The following is an 18,878-nucleotide window of genomic DNA, read 5'->3' as shown; positions in this document are numbered from 1 at the left end:
AACAGTTGATTTAACTGGCTTCTGGTTCAGGTTTGGCTTGACTTTCTGGATAGGGCTAATTCCAGGCAGAATTACTCTAGAACAAGAAATGTATACAAATGTAAGGCGTTAGTAATAATCATGTTTCAAATTCTGGTTACTTACACTGAAAAACTATTTTAAGAAATTTTAAGTAGTCTCTGTAGATAGTGTTGTTTCAGGATATGCTGTGCAGATCATGTCTAAGAAATGAAACCATTGTAGAGCTTCACTTTCATCCTTACGCATTGAAACTGGTTGGTTTTAGCTGGTGCTTCTTGTTTCTGATGTGCCTAAAATACAGTCAGTGACCTTGCTACAGTTGTTTTTTTATGCACTGTGGCAGTCAATATTGAGTGTACCTGTGAAATCAGCGTAAAATGACTAGCTGCATGTTGAACTTACAGCTGCAGTGGTCTGAGTTTTTCTGTGTATAATAGTTTTCCAAAGTGAAGAAAACTAGGTTTGACCATAGTAGCTCTTAGACTTGTTAACAGTCTTGTGAGCAGGTATGGAAATGGATTATCTTGTATTACAAGTTCAGTGTGACACGGTTTCTCACAGAAGCTTTCAGAGGGCTGACACCCCATGCCTGTCAGTGTTCAAGAGGTATTTGGGCATTGCCCTCAGTAACATACTTTAACTTCTGGTTAACCCTGAGGAGGTCACGTAGTTGAATCTTTGGAGGTTGGATCTTCCAATAGAGCTGGCTGTTTTTTTTCTAGTGTATTCTGAACTGCGTTGGTAGCACTTTCCACTGCAGGCTTCAAGAGTCTTTGGTCCTGACTTTTCTGATAATGTAGAAGATATGAATAAGGAAATATCTTTAATAGCTATTAACTTGTATATCCTCTTTATGATTATGTAGGACAAAGGAGCTTAGCAAGTTATACGGTTAAACTGAACTTAACAAAGGGAATTCCTTATCCATTTCCTAACAATAGCTTGTATACAGCATCTTAATGTAATGTTTGCAGTTCAACAGGACTTGTATTTGATTTCTGGAAGAACTAACATAAGCCTCTCTTCTTTTAGGTATAAGAGAGTCTTTTCAGTTGGAACTCATGCCATCACCACATACAATCCAAACACTCTAGAAGTTACAAATCAGGTAACTGTCCCTTTTGAACATGGCTGCTCAGAATTGCCCTCTAACTTCTGTATAGCATCCAGTGTGAATAGTGACATTCTGTCTTCAGAAGCTACAGTGTCTCGTGGGATCTGAGTAGAAGCATAAGAGAGCTGCAGCAAAAACAGAAAACTGGTGTTGCATTCACTAGCTCTAAAATATCTAGTGGTTTTTGTACTGTTAGACAATTTGTCTTTATTAGCCAAGAAATGATAATTTCCTTTTGGATGTGCTGTTATAAATGAACTGGGGTAAGTTTTATTACTGTAAAGCTATGTCCCTGAAGGGAGTCAGGGTGTTTACTTACTTTGCCAAGTATCAAATAGAACAGTTAGGCTAAAGATGTCAACTAGCATGCCAGCTATTGTCTCATTACAGCAACTCACTTGGTAATTACAGGTATTAAGGGGTTCTAAGTGGAAATGTAGTTTTAAAATTAGTAATTTTAACCTAATTACTTTCAATTGTCTAGTGGCCTTATGGAGACATCTGCGGTATTTCTCCTGTTGGAAAAGGACAAGGAACAGAGTTTAGCCTAACTTTTCGCAAAGGGAGTGGAAAGAAGTCTGAAACTCTGAAGTTTTCCACAGAGCACAGGACAGAACTCCTTACTGAGGCACTGGTAAGTTGTTTTTGTCTTCAAACAAGCAGTAATTACTTGATTATTGTTACAGTTTGTGGTAGTTCACTGTCTTCTTTCCTTATGTAAATAGTTGAGAAGCCAGTTGTCTTTTCAGCTGTCGTGTTGATGTTTCCAATCTAGTGCCTGTTGTGGCAAGTAGTGTAGCACAGGTAGCAAGTAAAGCTACAAATACTGCATGTGTTAAACTGCACTGAAGTGGTGAGTCTTCAATAAGGCTTAGTTAAAATTACTTCAAGTGTGCCAGTTTATTTAGACTTCCTGGATGGATCGGCCAAAACATTTGCTTTCATTCATGGCTAATTTATTTATTATTTAAAACAGAGATTCAGGACAGACTTCTCAGAAGGAAAAATCACAGGACGGGTAAGTGTCTTGGGTGTCTGGCTCACATGTTTTTTTAAACGATTCAGAGATTTCTGTAGTGTTCTTAGAGTTTGTGCTGTTTATTCTATTTTAAATAGTTCTTGTCAAGTTGGATCTGAAGTCCTGCTTTGAGAAAATTCTTGCTCAAGAGCAATGAGAATCCCTTGAATGGCAGAATATTGAGTTCTCTTCCCTTGGCCTTAGCCTTACAGTGAATGTCATTTCTGAAGTAAAGTGCTTTGCCCCATGGATTTGAAGGAAAAAGAAAAGAAATATAAGCTTTTAATTCATTTCTCAATGTGTACTATTTCCATGGTCTTCTGCATAACATCCTAAATGCTTGATCTGCGAATGTTGCTTTATGGGAGGGTTTGTTTGGGTGAGATTAAGGACAAGATTGCAATTTAATGAATCTCAGTAATATAGTAATAAGCAAGGCAGTATACAGAGCTGGATCTTGTGCTTCATTTTGTCTTCTGATCACAAAAGATATGACTTCAAGTAAATTAAAGTGTTGCACAGACTATATCTGCTGTGATGACTATAGTAACATTGATCAAATATGGGAGTTTCCTCTGTCTTACTACAATTTCCAAATAACTATAACTTGCATTTGCTTCATTTAGTCTGTATTTGCAATGGAATATGGCTGCAGGAGATGAAAATCTTTCTCTGTAGTGATGAGTTTCCCTTCAGCTAGCCTTTATTGGCTGGGCAGCATCTTGTGTGATGGGTAATTTCTTACCTATCCACAGATGCACGTAGTCTGTCACTGTACTGCTTTCTGCATTAAGAAAAACATACTTGTTAGGATTGCTGCTGTTCTCCCTTCAAAACGTGTTACTTAAGCTTTGACTATTGTGATTTCCTTACCAGTAGGTAGCTACTTTCCCTTAATTCAGTGTTATCGTTATAGATAAGAGCACTGAGGGAAGTTATATAATTTTTTTGAACTTTACTCCCACACTGCTTACTAGATTGAAAAATTATTACTGTGTAGTAAGAGCGTGTTTGTAGAAATGTCTAAAAGTAGCTCTCACTGCAGAGATACAACTGTTATAAACATCACTGGAGTGATACAAGGAAACCTGTGATTCTGGAAGTGACTCCTGGAGGCATTGACCAAATCGATCCTGCAACAAATAAAGTCCTGTGCTCCTATGACTACAGAAACATTGAAGGCTTTGTTGATATTGCTGGCTATCAAGGAGGCTTCTGTATCCTCTATGGAGGATTTAGTAGATTGGTAAGTACTGAAACAAAATGTCTCGGTATTGCATTAGGATGTTTGTCTGCATGCTCAGTAATGAAGTAATTTGAACAAAATATGCGCACCTGTAGCGTACAGCTGTGGATCCTCGTGGCTTGCAGACAGGTTTTAAACAGTCTTTACCCTGGTAATGAGAAATCAATTAAAACATTTGAAAACAGCGTGTGGGGTTTTTGGTAATTGCATGTAAAAACTATGAAGTGTAAAGTAATACTAGTATATGGGTAGTGAACGTAAATGCTCTGTGTGCATGGGATTTGCTGGCAGTTCACAAAGCTGCAGAAGTAGCAGGCAGCACTACTAATCTAGGATTAAATTGGTCAATAGTGATGCTGGTTTTTTAGGTCTTGATCTGTTTGGTATCCAGGAACTTTGCTTGGGAAATGCTTGCTGCAGTGTAATATTGATATAGAATTGTTAAAAATATTTGAGTATTATGTTTTTAGCAGTTTAAATTGACCTCCAGAAATTTGTGATTGCTAACTTAAATACAACTGCTTCGGTCACTACAATGTATGAACATATTTTCTAGATAATGGCTTCCCTTGTTCTTGTACTGTAGCAGGCTTTTCTCTGGCATTAAACTAGGAATATGACATCCTCTAGAGCCACTGTAGCCTTACCTAGCAAGGTTGGGTAGTGGCCCTACAGATAGCTCACAAGGCTGCCACACTGTGGTTCCCTCTGGCTCCTCGCTTTGCCAGCCTGTTGCCAAGGGTGGACAAGCAGGTCAAGTAGACGTTTACTTCAGTGGCACGCTAATATGTGGGAGGACATCATTTAGGAATGTATATTTTATATGTATGATAGTCTTTAGGAATATTTAACTTCTTCTTGAGAGGGAAGTTTAAACCTAGTCACTGATGTCTCCTGCAATAAATTCCTTGTTTCTCTGTATGCTTAAAAGCAACGTTAGTTTGCTCAGCTGCTGAGATTTTCCACTGTTGGGCACATATATAGTGAAGGATTACTTCCAGAACTGTGATTTCTTGTGATGAGCCACATATTTCACCTGTTTTTTTTTGTTGTTGTTTTGGTGTTTTTTTTGTCTAAACCTGCAGCACCTGTTTGCATCTGAGCAAAGGGAGGAAATTATCAAAAGTGCAATAGAGCATGCTGGCAACTTCATAGGCATCTCTCTGCGAATAAGGAAAGAATCCTTAGAATTTGAGCAATACTTGAATCTTCGCTTTGGAAAATACAGCAATGATGAATCTATAACATCTTTAGCAGAGTTTGTCGTCCAGAAGATAACATCTAGACACTTGGTAAGGGCGTTACACTTAATTAACTTGGTTCCTCTAGAGTGCTGTGAATTCTGTCCTAATGTACCCTTTTTCTTAAGGAACCTGTGAAGAGAGTACTAGCTCTTACAGAAGCTTGCTTAGTTGAACGGGATCCAGCTACCTATAACATCGTGACTTTGAAACCTTTGGGTGAGGTAGGAGTGAACCTTTTTTAGTTACACTTTTTCAAATTGAAACTCTAACAGTATAGCTTTGATAATGTGTAGACAGTGTGTATGGAGTAGAAAAATAACATGACTTTATGAATATGATTCTTATTTCTAGGTATTTGCAATAGTATGTGACTGTGAAAATCCCCAGCTGTTTACCATTGAATTTATCAAAGGGCAAATTCGGAAATACTCTTCAACAGAAAGGTAACTGGAGTTCCTGTGGGTTATGAGTTCCAATGGCAGTTGTCACTGTCGTGTTATGGAGCCTCCATGAACAATGCCCCTTGAAGGTGTTAACTCAAAGCGTTGTTATTCTAGTGATGTACCACTTATAAGCCAGGATTTGTTATAGGATCCTAAATCTCACCCCTTTATGTTCATCTGAACTTCAAGGAAATCTGCCCAAAGTTTTCAAATGATTGTGTAAGGATGTTCAACAATTCAAAAAGGAAAACAAAGTTGTTTCTTGTAAACAGTACTGTTCTGTGTTTGTTGTTCTAGGTTAGGCTATGAAGTGAAAAGAAAGCACTATTGAAGTAGAGTGGTAATATGAGAACTGTGAAGAAGACAGCTCAAAGGCTCAATATTATCTTAGTTGTTTCTGTTTGAAATATTAGAGTATTAGTCCAGAGTGTGGTTGCAGTTGTTGTAATGAAGTCTAATCCTGCTAAGTGAGGTTTTGTGGGAAGGACAAGGAAGAGTCAACTTCCAACACATGTAACGCATTCAAAGACAGTCTAGAGTTGATTCCTTTAGTGGAAGGCAGCAGCTGTCTATAATTGATGTAAGACAATTCTTTTCTTACAGTGGAGAGAGAAACATATACCAGAAAGCTAGGCTTCTTCAGGTGGTATAGGTGTTAGCATTGCTATTGGTTGAGATTCCATGTACTGCTGCCATTCATTTTGTTCTTGATTTCTATTTTGACCATCTGTCTTCTTTTGGGACCTCTTCTCTGGTCTAACTTTTCCTGGCTTGTCTTTTTCCCAACCCAGAGATTCTCTCCTTGCTAGTTTGCTGGATGGAGTGAGAGCTTCTGGTAATAGGGACGTCTGTGTGAAAATGACCTCCACACAAAAAGGGCAGCGCTGGGGATTACTCAGTATGCCTGTAGATGAAGAAGTAGAGAGCCTTCATCTGCGGTTTTTGGCTGCTCCCCCAAGTAAGCTGAAGCTTATGACATGGTTTTACAATGTTTTAACCATCCAGGTGCTTAAGTAGGTGCTGCATACTTAATTTTTTGTCTTCTTACAGATGGTAACTTCGCAGATGCTGTATTCAGATTCAATGCTAACATTTCCTACAGTGGAGTACTACATGCAGTTACACAGGATGTAAGAATAAATCTTCTGCCCTTCCTCTTAAGATGCTGTTAATGCATAAATATATTAATAATTTCTGCTTCTTAACCAGGGTCTGTTCTCAGAAAACAAGGAGAAACTCATTAATAATGCCATAACAGCACTGCTCTCACAAGAAGGAGATATTGCAGCATCTAATGCAGAGCTTGAAAGCCAATTCCAAGCAGTAAGAAGACTAGTGGCTTCAAAAGCAGGCTTCCTTGCCTTTACTCAGCTTCCAAAGTAAGTGAGAAGTCTTAAGCTTGGCAGCAGTGAAGTGTTGTTTTTTTTTTTTGTTTGGTTGTTTTTTTTAACCTTTTTATATTTCATCTTAAAAGCTGACCATTTGACTCAGACTCCTTCTGAAAGAATGAAAAGTTGTGCACGCCATCATTCCCAGTTAGCTTGATGTTGCCATTCTTATTTAAGAGTACCAAGTGATCACTAGTTTGTAAAGCTGGTATTTCTTTCCTAAATATTCTCCCTTAAAGGTCAAATACCATTCACTGATTTTTCCTAGTCAAAATACTTCTAAAATGCACCTTCATCTGTCCTTGAAGTAGATAATTTAAGCATGAAGGAACTATGTTGATGTCATTACTATCTTCAGTTCAGTAAGAGATTTTCTTTTAAGCTGAGCTGTACTCCTGCAGTAACAAGTACAGGCTTCTTGGGGTTTGTCTTAGTTGGCTAGTGTAAGGAAACTGCTTAATGTTCTTTGTAAAATGAAATTTTTCACGTAATTTAGTTGCTGCATTAATCTGAAATCAAATGTTTTGAAGAGTAACATACATAGTCTGAGACCTTTAGAAAATTCAGTGGTTTTTTATTTCTTTTTGTGTGAAGTGTCTTGTACTAATACTATTCTATAACTATACAGTTATGCCTGATGTTTGAGGATGTGCTGCATACTGTTAACAGAGCAGTCCAATGTTAATGTGTTCCTAACAAGGAATATGAAATTTCAGTTAATCATCAGGGTTCTGGTTTGCCAAATGCAGAGTGAGCAGGCTGCTTTTGGACTGTGACTAGACCTAGAAGTAATCCTTTCTCATCTTGGTGGTTGTGTTTTTTATTTCCCCTCTTCCAAAAGGTTTAGAGAGCGTTTAGGAATGAAGGTTGTGAAGGCCCTCAAAAGGAACAATGATGGAGTAACCCATGCCTCTATTGACATGCTTTGTGCTCTAATGTGTGTAAGTATTAAGTTGTAATATCTTTCACTTCATAATATGTGAATCTCAAACTAAAAGAGGTAGAAACAGAGACTGTACTTTGGTAACGTGCTCAGACATGAAGTAACTAGGGGTAATGTTTTCTCAGTAGCCTTGAACCTGCAGTAGTGTGTGCGTGTGGCTTTTGCACTACACCTGTTAATTATTCAGGTTAAAATTTTGATGTTTTGTGAATCTTTTTTTATAGCCCATGCATGATGACTATGACTTGAGGCAGGAACAGCTGAACAAAGCTTCCCTTCTCTTTTCAAAGAAATTTCTAGAAAATCTGCTAGAGAAATTTAATTCCCATGTGGTAAGTCGGATTTCAAAATGGATAGCTTCAAGTGTTTCCTAATTGCTGTGAAAACAGTCATACTTGGCTATATCTTTCAATGTCTTAGTACGTGGAATTAAATGCAGAAAACATAGAATGGGTTTCAGTGATACACTTGGTTTGGATCAGGGCAGGATCAGCTGTCTATGCTGAAGAACTTGGGGAATGTCATATAAAGAAATGTTTGCATGTTTAATGTGGAAGGCAGGGTGCTCCATTTAACTGAGATGGTAGTTAGGGACTTAAAGCTTAGAAAAATTAATTTGCAATACACTGATATATGGTGAATGTTCTAGGAGCCAATACTTTGTCATTACTCTGAGTAATGTGGCAGTGTTTTTCTGTTAATTCCAGGATCATGGGACAGGTGCTCTAGTAATTAGTTCACTTCTGGACTTCCTGACGTTTGCCCTATGTGCTCCATATAGTGAGACTACTGAAGGGCAGCAGTTCGACATGTTGTTGGAAATGGTGGCAACTAATGGAAGAACACTATTTAAGCTCTTTCAGGTGAGACTTGGCAATTATTATTCTGCTGATTGAAATAAGAATGACTTCAATCCTGCTACTGCTTAAAATACAGACTTCTATCTCAACTTCTTAGAGGAAACCCTAGCATTAACTGCTTATAATGCCAAGTACATATTATCAGACGTGTTTATTAGTAAATATGATTTTTTCTTGCTCTACTGTTGTTAATTATGAATTTTAATTTCAGTAGAACAAGAAATTATTCGTTAAATATGATTGGAGGAAGCTCTTCTGAAAGACAAGTCTTGTCTACTGCTCATCTGGTTAATGTGCTTAAATTTTATCCAACTTAAATTTTTTGGCCTGTTGCTTTAGCTTCAGATGGCTGCTTTTGGCTTGAAGAAGTTATTCTATAGTGAATGATATGCTAAATCAAAGGTGTGTTTTTGGAAACACCTTAAAATATAAGTTTGATATTAAGCTATATCTTCTTTTCTTGGAAGATCCTGTCAGTTTTGTTTCCCTGAGAGTAACTTCTTCAATGAAGTCCATCTGATGGCTGCATGGCAGAATCTTGTTTGAAGGTGTAGGATTGGAACTCTGGGGCTGACTTCATGAAACTTCATGAAACTTAAGATAAATTTTTGCCCAGAGCTGGAGTTCAAGTATCTGTGTTAAGGAGACTGAATCATACAGATCATCTAATCTTCAAATTTTGCACTAACAGTTTTGTCAACTTTGTTGCAGCACCCTTCAATGGCAATTGTGAAAGGAGCAGGTTTGGTGATGAAGGCAATAATAGAGGTGAGATTTCAACAGTGTTACTTGAGATAGCATACTAAATATGCACTGCCTATTTTGGAAGTACAATCTCAATATTGTCTCAACTATAGCTGATGCTTATGTAGCTTCTGTATTCTTTGAGGGGGAGATTAAAGAGCAGAGCACTACCTTAATTCTGGGTGTTTTGATATAGCAACTTGATTTATTTTGCACTTGAGATTTTAGAAGGCATGCAAGTTGGGACACTAGGTAGTGCCTTGCATGTTTTCATACTGCAGTCAAGGTTTGGCTGTTAATATTGTATGTAGCTCAGTCACATACCTCAGAACCACTAGACTTGTCCTGCATGTTAAAAGGGTCTCTTAAGGAGAAGCCATTTTTAGGGATTTTTTTTAATAAATGGACAGATGGAATGGGAGACTGGAATTTGCAGGCTGTAGTGTTCCAGAGAAAGTTACGTCAGCCTCTGTTTTTTTTGTTCTTGCTTTAACGAAGGATTTGACTTGGATAGCTTCCATACCAGAGCTGTATCATGATGCATGGGCCAAGTCCATACTTCTGGAGGGGTGCTCATGAATGTTGTATTGTGACCTTGCTAACTGACCCTCGACACTCAGACCTTAAGTTAGAGCCTCATTGTGTCACAACAGCTTACGCATCTGAATTGCATCTAGTAGTTTCTTGAAGTGAATGAACACTTGAAATAGAGATGTTATAAATCTGCAAATTTCCACTGATGCACTAGTTAGCGTTAGCTAAATGTTGCTATACTGTTTTCAATTACTCCTATTGTTTGAACTAAAAAGGGACATGGCTAAGTAAAAATGCAATGAAAGTTTTGTTTTCAGTTATTCATTGCAGCCCATTGTATCTTGGAGTGGCTTTTATCCAAGTGGCTGTTTAAAACAAAGAGCCCAAGCCTATTGACCAAAGTCAAGCAAAAAACAATTACTTGTGGTTATCATTTTTTAACAATAACTTGCAATTGTAGTGTGGAGATGGTAATTATAAATACATGTCTGATCTCCTGGTCTATCATTATGCATCTTAACTTATCCAGTTATTGTCCTCATAGATAGAACTGGCAGTCAGTTGGTCCTTGACTTTACTTCAACTCTGATCATTTGCTGTTGAAAACTTGCAGTTAAAGAACATTGTAATATAGCTTCTGGCTTTTAGATATTAATTGACATAGTTGATGGTCAAGAAGGTCTTGGAACTGTAGACTAAGATAAAAACAGCTTAACTAAGATTCTTTCTCTAGTAATCATCTTGCCCTGTTTCCAAAGGAAGGAGACAAAGAGATTGCTACCAAAATGCAAGATCTTGCCCTCAGTGAAGGTGCCTTACCTCGTCACTTGCACACTGCTATGTTTACAATAAGCACAGATCAGAGGATGCTTACTAATAGGTATGTCAGTCTCACTAAATATATTATGTTTAAAAAGTCTAAGTAATGGCCTAGCTAACACTGGATACATTGGGAGCTCAGGAGAGACTTCTTGCAGTCCTTTGGAATGATATTTTCTTTAGTAGATGGAATGTTTAAGCAGAGTGAACTTGAACTGAGACTGCAGCTAAAATGATTTTCTTTGCCAAAATGGGAGTCAGGTTGCTCATGAGAGGCTCAAGTTTTGTTTTCTTTGTTTTTTCCTGAAAATAATTCAGGGAAAGAAAAAGCAAGTAGGATATTTTGAACTTGCAAAGAGGCTGAACTTTATTAGACAACTGTGTAAATCCTAATGTGCACATCTCAGGCATCCTGTGTGCAGTTAGGGTCAACCATCTCGTCTGAGAGAAGTCTCTCATATAGAAATTGTTCCATAAATTTAGCAGTGAGTAGAACTTGAGCTCAAAGAGTGGGCCTGAGGGCATGCTGAGCAGAGTGCGGGAACCAATTAAATTATCACTCCTAATATAAGATTATAGAAGACGAACAGCTTACTGAAGCACTACAAGTTGCTAAAGCAATGCAGTAACCAGTGAAACTTGTTGCCACTCTGTCTTTCAGAGAAGACCTACATGAAACCCTTCATCATAGGTGCTCTGTTGGGAGTTAGTTATGACTTGCTTTTAAGTGATGCTTTAGTTATCACATTTGAACCATTATTAACAAGCGTTGGCAGAAAGAGTCAGTTGGTGTAGAAGGTGGCTGGGATAGCCTCTTCTGGAAGCCCATTAACTGGTGTTAAGGACTTCAAGTAGAGCAGCTAAGAACTTAAATTTAAGTGTAATGTAAGGTTGACTGGATAAACTTACACTGCTAAATTAGATGTTTAGTTTCTGCTCTATTGCTCAAGTGTTCTTTTAGGTCTAGATCAAAAAGCATGTGCTGCTACTGTTCCACTAACTTCACTAGAATTTCGTAAAGCCAACACATCAAAGCATGCTAAGCGTATACTTGAATTGGAACAATATATTGCTTTGTGCTCTTACACACTTAAGACCACAAACCTCTTGCTTATCCTCATTTCACCAGCATGATAAGGGTATAATTTTTTTGTAGTTTATGAAGCTATATAAAATACTGGCTTACAGTTTGTTCCTGTCAATGACTTCTTTCAGGCAGCTAAGTAGACATTTGGTTGGCCTCTGGACAGCTGAGAACAAAACTGCTATGAACCTGCTGAAACGTATTTTGGTGAGTAAAAATGGGATATAGACGGTAAGAGTAAAATCTGCTGGAGTATTAGAAAATTTGGGATAATGCTATGGTAAAAAAAAAAAAAATCAGCTTTTCTATCAAGGGAGGGATTTGCAGCCAGAAAGATCAGCAATCTGGCATCTATTTGAAGGATACTCATGGCTTCTACAGAACACCTAAGATTGCTACTCTCCAGCCATTCTTAAAATAGTATTCAACACGGTAGTGTCTGACTTTCTTGATTGAAAGAACAAAAATGCAGATGAATAGTCCCTAGTACTTGTTCCTTGTATGGGTTAAAGCAACAGTTCTGCTTATGCTTTCAGGCCTGTCTAGCTTTGGTTGCTTATAACTCTACTAAATTTACATATTGTCTGATATTTCCTGTGTTGTTTCGCTCTTGTGGCTTTTCAGAGAAGTTATTTTAAGTTGCTTTAGTGAAACTAGTTTATCAAGTAGTGTCGTAAAGAATTAAATTTGGCGAAATGACACTTAGAAAAACTGACATTTTATTTTCTAACTTTGAAGTGGGTTGTCCTTGTCTTGGTCACTGACTTCCAGAAAGCTTAGTCAAATGAGACTGTGGACTCTAATGTCATGTGTAGCATTCAGTCCATATGAGAGGATGTGTTATGGGTCCTTTTCAGTGCTCATCTGCCTCCGTACTGCTGTAGGATCACCTCTTTTCTTTCTGCAGTCCTTAGCTTTAGCAAGTGCTCTCTTTAAGAAATGGGATATAGGCAAAAGAGCTCCTCTGTACATAAGCTTAATTACATTCTTCTCTTGAAGATGGTAGCATTTCACTAATAGAAGCCAAAAGCTGCAGCTTGACATACTTGCTTTAGATAGAATATTTGTTGTTTCAAAATTTCCGAATTTAAAGAAAAAATCTTGTTGCCTACTGTGCTGTTTTTCTGTTCCTTCAGTTGCAGCTGTGTTCATACTGGTTTTAAATGTTTTTAGCCACCAGGTTTGCTGGCGTACCTTGACAGTACCGATCCTGTTCCTGAAAAAGATGCTGATAGGATGCATGTTAGAGATAATTTAAAAATTGCAACTGTAAGTAAATGCACCTGTCTTACCTCCTCCATTCTCTAGATGTGTAGTCCTGGTGACTTTTTAAATGCGGGAACTTAAATATTGCACTGATTTGCATCTAACATGTTAATAAACCCACATCTGCGAATAACTAATGGTAGTTTTTTCTGCAGGATCAATATGGCAAGTTTAATAAAGTGCCAGAGTGGCAGAGGCTAGCTGGAAAAGCTGCAAAGGAAGTTGAAAAATTTGCCAAAGAGAAAGTGGATTTAGTCTTGATGCACTGGCGAGACAGGATGGGCATAGCTCAAAAAGAGGTAAGAATACTTAAAGCTCTCTCTGTGCTTAGTAAAGGTGCAGTAACAGAGGAACATTGCCATCTCCATGAAATGATAGGAAAAATTACAGTAATAGAAGTGCAGAGTTATGAGAAACTTTAATTTTCTGCTTCTGTTTACTAAATTCTGATTCATACTGGTCTTCATCTTTTGTTTGAAATGGGTTCTAGGAAGAGCATAGCATAGGGCAACAAATGCATTTGAGATATGGTTTAAGCTTTAGTTTGTTCTTGTTTTAGTGCATCTTACCAAACTGCAGCACAGCTTATGTGCATCTATTCCCTTTTAATTAGCCAGGAGAGTAGAAAATCCTTTGAAACATAGAAAAAATATCTGTAATTTCTTCCATATATAGTCAAACAGTTGTTTACATCTGAAATTATGTTCTTCGTATGTGATGGGACCTACTTGGGGTTTAATTCTAGCTTGTATTGCATTCCAGCAATACAAGTTCTTCATCAGTTAAGCTTCACTGAAGGTTGACAGAGTTGCACAGGAAGTCAAGTATTTCAGTGCTTAAATTACAAAAGATTATGCATAAAACTGAGTTTAATGTTGTAGTGATATGTGATTGTTTTGATCTGAGACGATAAGAGGACAGGAGGTCTCCTTTTTCTCATTCTATTTTTGTGTTCTATATGACAGACATTAGATTATGAGGTGTTTCCCTTAGCTTTTTTTAGTCTCATGATCAAACTCTTTGTGCATTCTGGAAATAGAAGTGATCTGCTGTCCCTTCCTTACGTGTAAGGAAGGATGGAAAGAGCAGTGGAATGTGAAGTATTGATCACACCTGTCTTCATACTGGTGCAACAGTAAGCTTGAACATGGGAAGCCCTTAACTTCATCATATGATGCTAAGACTTGATGTTTGAGGTGCAGAATTTTGACAGGTACTCTGCAGAATATTATTGAACTAGGCTCAAAGCAAAGCATGAATTGGGAAAGTGGAAAATGGCAATGTAAAATGAACTGTACTTCAGGATGTTATGCAGTGTTGGTCTCAGCAGCGTTTTTGAACACTTTGTCTGTGTGCTGAGCATAAGTGATTGATTGCTTTTCAGTTCAGGGTTCTGAGCTGTTGAATTTCAACAGCTTTGAAAGCAGGAGTAGCTTTGAAAGCGTAGTAGCGAGTTTGATATTACCACCTTGAATTAGTTTGACTTTGACTTGTTAAATGTTCCTTTTCTCTTTTCTTCCAACTTGCCATTAAAATCAGGACAGAAATAATATGGTGAGTCTGTACATCTCAGCCATGTGTGTGGATTGTGTTGCTCAGACTCTTGTTTGCATGTAGTGTATAACACTGATTTAATGCTTGAGCAAACTGGGGAACCTTTCAGTGGCCAAGTCAGGTTTGAGACGTATTTATGTGACTTAGCCTGGTTATTTTCTTTCAAGAACTAAGTAGTCTTTTGGATCTTTCTGTCAATTTTGGAACTGCTGGTCTCGTGTATTTTTTTTTAAGCAGTTTTCAAAGCTCTGCCTGCCTGTTTAGCTCAGTGTTACAATACTGTTGACTTGCATGGCTGGTCTGTTTGTGAAATACAGTATATTAAGCATACTGACTTATCCTGGCAATGTTGCTAGCACTGATACTGCTTCTGGTGGTGGGAACTAAGCTTTTCTCAGTGAGAGAACTTGCTTTTAAACAAGTGACTTGTGAAACAGCTGAAAGTTTCTCTAGTGTGATTTAACTTAGTGTAAATAACACTTGTTAAAGTCTGTTACTGCTGCTTAATAGAAAGAGTGCTTATTAATGGAGGCTTAACTTAAACTGTGGCTTTAGAAGAAGTAAAAACCCATTTGTTTATTTCCAAGGGGAAATGGGGATTCTGGTATTAATTTCTTAAATTTGGCTTTTTTTTTTTTTTTTTTTTTTGCAGAATGTTATTCAAAAGCCAGTGATATTAAGGAAACGACGACAAAGAATAAAAATAGAAGCAAACTGGGATCTCTTCTATTACAGGTAAAATACTGAGATTAGTGTGGTGGAGTCTGATTCAGCTTGTTATTTGGCTGGATATTTTTAGTATCTGAGTCCCTGTGGATTGCTTCCAATTGTTGCTTGCCTTGAAATGGTGTAGTACTTGAAACTTAAGAAACTGTAAGATAGGTAAGGACTTTACTTGTGTTTAGAAAAGGGGAAGTATGAAAGCTTCTCTAATATTATCAAGCTGCTTCCTTTATTTCTCCATCAATCAAAAAGTGATCAGCAAGTTACAGGTCCAGGTCTCAAGGATGTTGAAGGCTAAAGCAAAGTAGCATTACTGTATACTAATAATGTAGTATGTTGATGCATCAGATCATAAGATCACTGATACCTGTTATCTTCAATTGGAGTAAAAATGAGCTTAAAGCTCATGGGGAGAAAAGATTTGCATACTGGACTTGAAATTATGCCACAAGTTCTAAATGAAGCTCGCTTATCTATGAGTTCTTACAACTGTCAAAGCTTAAAAGGGAGGGACCTCCATCTGAAAAAAAGTGAATATCACTTTCCTTTGGCTGGGAGTATTGTGAAATGGATTAATAAAGCTTGACTGTTTAACTAAAGTGTTTGTTGCTTAACGTTTCAAAACATTGAATCATGTGGTTTGTCTCTATGCAAATGCTCCATAAAAGGAGGATTCACATGCTGCTAATCCTTGTGTGTTCAGTTACTGCTCTCAGCCAGTCTCTAGATCCAAGTGCTGTTTCTGTCAGTGAACAACATCCCCTGAGTATCTTGTGACATCTGAGACACCAACTTTTTCTCCTGCATAAGTTACTGTTCTTGTTCAGAATGTACACAGGCTGTGTGCTTTTTTGCTGCCTTGGGTCGTTGTTCAGTTTTTATCCCTTCTTGACATGAAGTGAATAGCTCGCAGATACCCACTTTATCAGCTAAGTGCAGATAATGGAGCTGAAAGAGAGGAAACAGACGTGCTTTAGATGTCCATGGCGATGAAAACAGCATAAAGGCAAATGACCATAATTCTTTAACAATCTAGAGACTGCTATTCAGGGTCTTCTAATTAAGATTCACTAGTGCTGGCCTTCTCCAGCTTGCTAGCTGATTCTTGTCTGCCTTTCAGATGATATTTGAGGAGATTGAACTTTATAACTTCTTTCCTAGATTTCTTCAGGATCACGCTAGATCAAACTTGATTTGGAACTTCAAGACACGGGAAGAACTGAGAGATACCCTTGAGTCTGAAATGAGAGCGTTTAATATTGACAGAGAACTTGGTAGTGCTAGTGTTATCTCATGGAACCATCAGGAGTTTGAGGTAAATGACTCTCTGTGGGAGAACTTGCATATGTAAAATATGGTTAATTAAAATGTCACTTTTGTTTCCAGCTGCCTGAGCACATCTTGTGTCAAAAGTCCCTGACTGCGAGCTAGTTCTTTTGGGGTTATAGAATAAATTGCCAGGGCTTGAGGCTATAGATGGGTGGTATTGTCTGTTGTCACTTGTCAGGCTGAAGAGGTTTCAGTCTTGCTAAGTGATACTTTAGAGATAAATTTATGCTTGCATAAAAGGAAGTAAGGCAAGATGGTATTATACTGTTGCCATACTTGTCATACTTCTTTTTGAGTGTTCATGAGACTTGTTTTGGGTAGTTCTGCAAGTCACTTCTTACTTGCAAGTTTCTAGTCTTTATTTTCACCATATCTCTGTGCTCTTAAGGCAAATAGGCACTGACCTGTCAAACCATGAAGTGTTTATGTGGTTAAAACAACTCTGCTCTGTAGATTGTGGACTTATCACATTCTAGGAATAGCAGTACTGAAAGTTAAAATAGCATTGCAGGCTCTTAAGGGATTGATATGGTCCTAATCTACTGTCTCAAAACAACTTGTGAGATGTTTTCCAGTGACATATTAATAACATTTCCTGTACTTTAGTTTTGTCTGAGTACTTTTTTGGTCTGTACAGATTTGTGCATGTAACATCTAATACTAGAGCAAGACACAACCACACATGAATTCAGCTATAAGGTATTCATACTGTCAATGCCAACGTTGTCACAGTACAACTTTCCTCTTAAAATTTGAGCAGTGGTGTACTAGTGAAATGAATAAACTGCTGCTTTTGAGAACTTCTGAGATGTTGCGTGAGCATCAGATTTGTTAGAATAGTCATCAGAATGGAGGAGGAACTACTTCAGGTACTCCATTTACCCCCAGCACGTCACTACAGACTAAATAGCTAAATTTGGGTTAGTATAGCTTCCTTCAGTTATGGGTGAGAAGCAGGACTCCCAGGCACAGCAGTGTCTGTTATCTCAACTCTTATCTCTGTGCCTGTAGAGGTGCTAACTGGGGCAGAATCGCAAGCTCAGATGTGAAGCTTTAAAACAGACTTCCCATATGCACTTTGTGCTCTTTCTGTGGCTTGTGCTACTGAAATGTATCACTTAGCATTCTTACAGTTACCACCAGGATATTTTGAGACTGACTGGATGGGGAAATCCTGTAATATGGTCTTTAAATAGCTGCTCTTTGAGGTTTGCTTTTTAAATCAAGACTTTGTCAGACTATGCTCTTAAGTATTTCAGCTAGCTCATGTACTGGTGGCAGAGACTTTTCTGCTAGTTGTTGAACACATCATTTTGCAAAGGGAGGGTGGCTAGAGGTTGCTCTGGAAGATTGCTTGTTAGTAGAACCTCTTCAGATTGTATTCTATCACTAAATCTGTAGATTACTGTTACAAGGCCATAAAAAGTTATCTGCACATGGTAGATAGGAACAGCTACTGCACTGAGTGGCTTGTGGTATGTTGGTTACCTCTGAATTAAGTGCTTGCCAAATGCTTAAAACCATTAAAGAGCAAGGCATATGGTTAAGATGTAATGAAGATGTTCAGAAGTTAATTATGCTTCTCATTATGCAGTTTAAATTCAATTTTCTGTGTGTATGCTGGTGCATTTAGTCTTTAACTACCTAGTAAAATATCAAGTATTGCTAGGAATTAAGCAATGCTGGTGTTTCATACTTGTAGTAACATCAAGTCAAATATCTTGCAATTCACTAACTGCTTATTACAGCTTGACTCACTGAACATATCATGTTATCCAAGTTACTATCAACAACTATTAACAGACAACTATTAACTATCAACTATTAACAGTATCTTTAGCTTAATTATGTTTGTATTTCTAGACGTGTGCTACTTAAACCACAAATTTGCAAATGATTGTAATCTTCCTCAGATGATAGGAAATACAGTAACGTTTATGCAAGCAAAAACTTAACAGTAAGCATTATTTTTTTGGTCCACTAAGTAACCCGTTCTTTGTTACAGGTGAAATATGAGTGCCTTTCTGAGGAAATAAAAATAGGGGATTATTATTTGAGATTGTTACTGGAAGAAGATGAAACTGAAGAGAGTGGAGCAATCAAAAAATCGTGAGTTATTACTAAAATCTTATCTTACTTTGAGGTCTCTGTTTTCTTTTCTAAAATCTCTTCTCCTTTCTAGATATGAATTCTTCAATGAGCTCTACCATCGCTTCTTGCTTACCCCAAAAGTAAATATGAAATGCCTGTGTCTGCAAGCATTGGCCATTGTTTATGGAAGATGTCATGAAGAAATAGGACCGTTTTCAGATACTAAGTATATTGTTGGGATGTTAGAACGGGTAAGAATTATGTAAAATAACATGATACAGTAGTTAATATATAGCTAGTCCAGCATACATTGAGGTCCTTCAAGTTGCTGTGAAACTTGAAGTGAACACAAGAAACAAAGCTACGAAGAGGACGAGTTTGTTTCAGGTCATTTTTGGAAATGCTGACTTGAAGAGTACTGGCAACAACCTTAACCTTAAATGGCAGCCTTAATGGA

General features: G+C 37.6%; 1 protein-coding gene across 2 annotated transcripts in view; it reads left to right on the top strand.

Moving 5' to 3' along the window:
- The window catches only part of DNAJC13 (DnaJ heat shock protein family (Hsp40) member C13), a 51,004-nt gene that overhangs the window by 9,737 nt on the left and 22,389 nt on the right, over positions 1-18,878 (top strand). Inside the window, exons 3-25 of one of the 2 annotated variants that reach the window (XM_065752892.1) lie at positions 1,054-1,129; positions 1,620-1,769; positions 2,112-2,153; positions 3,199-3,399; positions 4,485-4,691; positions 4,769-4,864; positions 4,995-5,086; positions 5,878-6,044; positions 6,137-6,216; positions 6,296-6,465; positions 7,316-7,415; positions 7,642-7,749; positions 8,125-8,280; positions 8,989-9,045; positions 10,314-10,435; positions 11,590-11,665; positions 12,632-12,727; positions 12,880-13,023; positions 14,264-14,278; positions 14,931-15,013; positions 16,163-16,316; positions 18,336-18,439; positions 18,513-18,672. In XM_065752892.1, coding sequence (XP_065608964.1) covers positions 1,054-1,129; positions 1,620-1,769; positions 2,112-2,153; positions 3,199-3,399; positions 4,485-4,691; positions 4,769-4,864; positions 4,995-5,086; positions 5,878-6,044; positions 6,137-6,216; positions 6,296-6,465; positions 7,316-7,415; positions 7,642-7,749; positions 8,125-8,280; positions 8,989-9,045; positions 10,314-10,435; positions 11,590-11,665; positions 12,632-12,727; positions 12,880-13,023; positions 14,264-14,278; positions 14,931-15,013; positions 16,163-16,316; positions 18,336-18,439; positions 18,513-18,672 — 2,656 coding nt within the window. The remainder of the gene's footprint in view (positions 1-1,053; positions 1,130-1,619; positions 1,770-2,111; positions 2,154-3,198; positions 3,400-4,484; positions 4,692-4,768; positions 4,865-4,994; positions 5,087-5,877; positions 6,045-6,136; positions 6,217-6,295; positions 6,466-7,315; positions 7,416-7,641; positions 7,750-8,124; positions 8,281-8,988; positions 9,046-10,313; positions 10,436-11,589; positions 11,666-12,631; positions 12,728-12,879; positions 13,024-14,263; positions 14,279-14,930; positions 15,014-16,162; positions 16,317-18,335; positions 18,440-18,512; positions 18,673-18,878) is intronic. The other variant, XM_065752893.1, reaches the window with a different exon arrangement.

This window comes from Cyrtonyx montezumae, unplaced genomic scaffold (assembly GCF_038088225.1).
Source record: "Cyrtonyx montezumae isolate F1298 unplaced genomic scaffold, pur_monq_1.0 scaffold_8, whole genome shotgun sequence".
Taxonomy (NCBI): domain Eukaryota; kingdom Metazoa; phylum Chordata; class Aves; order Galliformes; family Odontophoridae; genus Cyrtonyx; species Cyrtonyx montezumae.
This window is presented reverse-complemented; position numbering and strand designations above follow the sequence as displayed.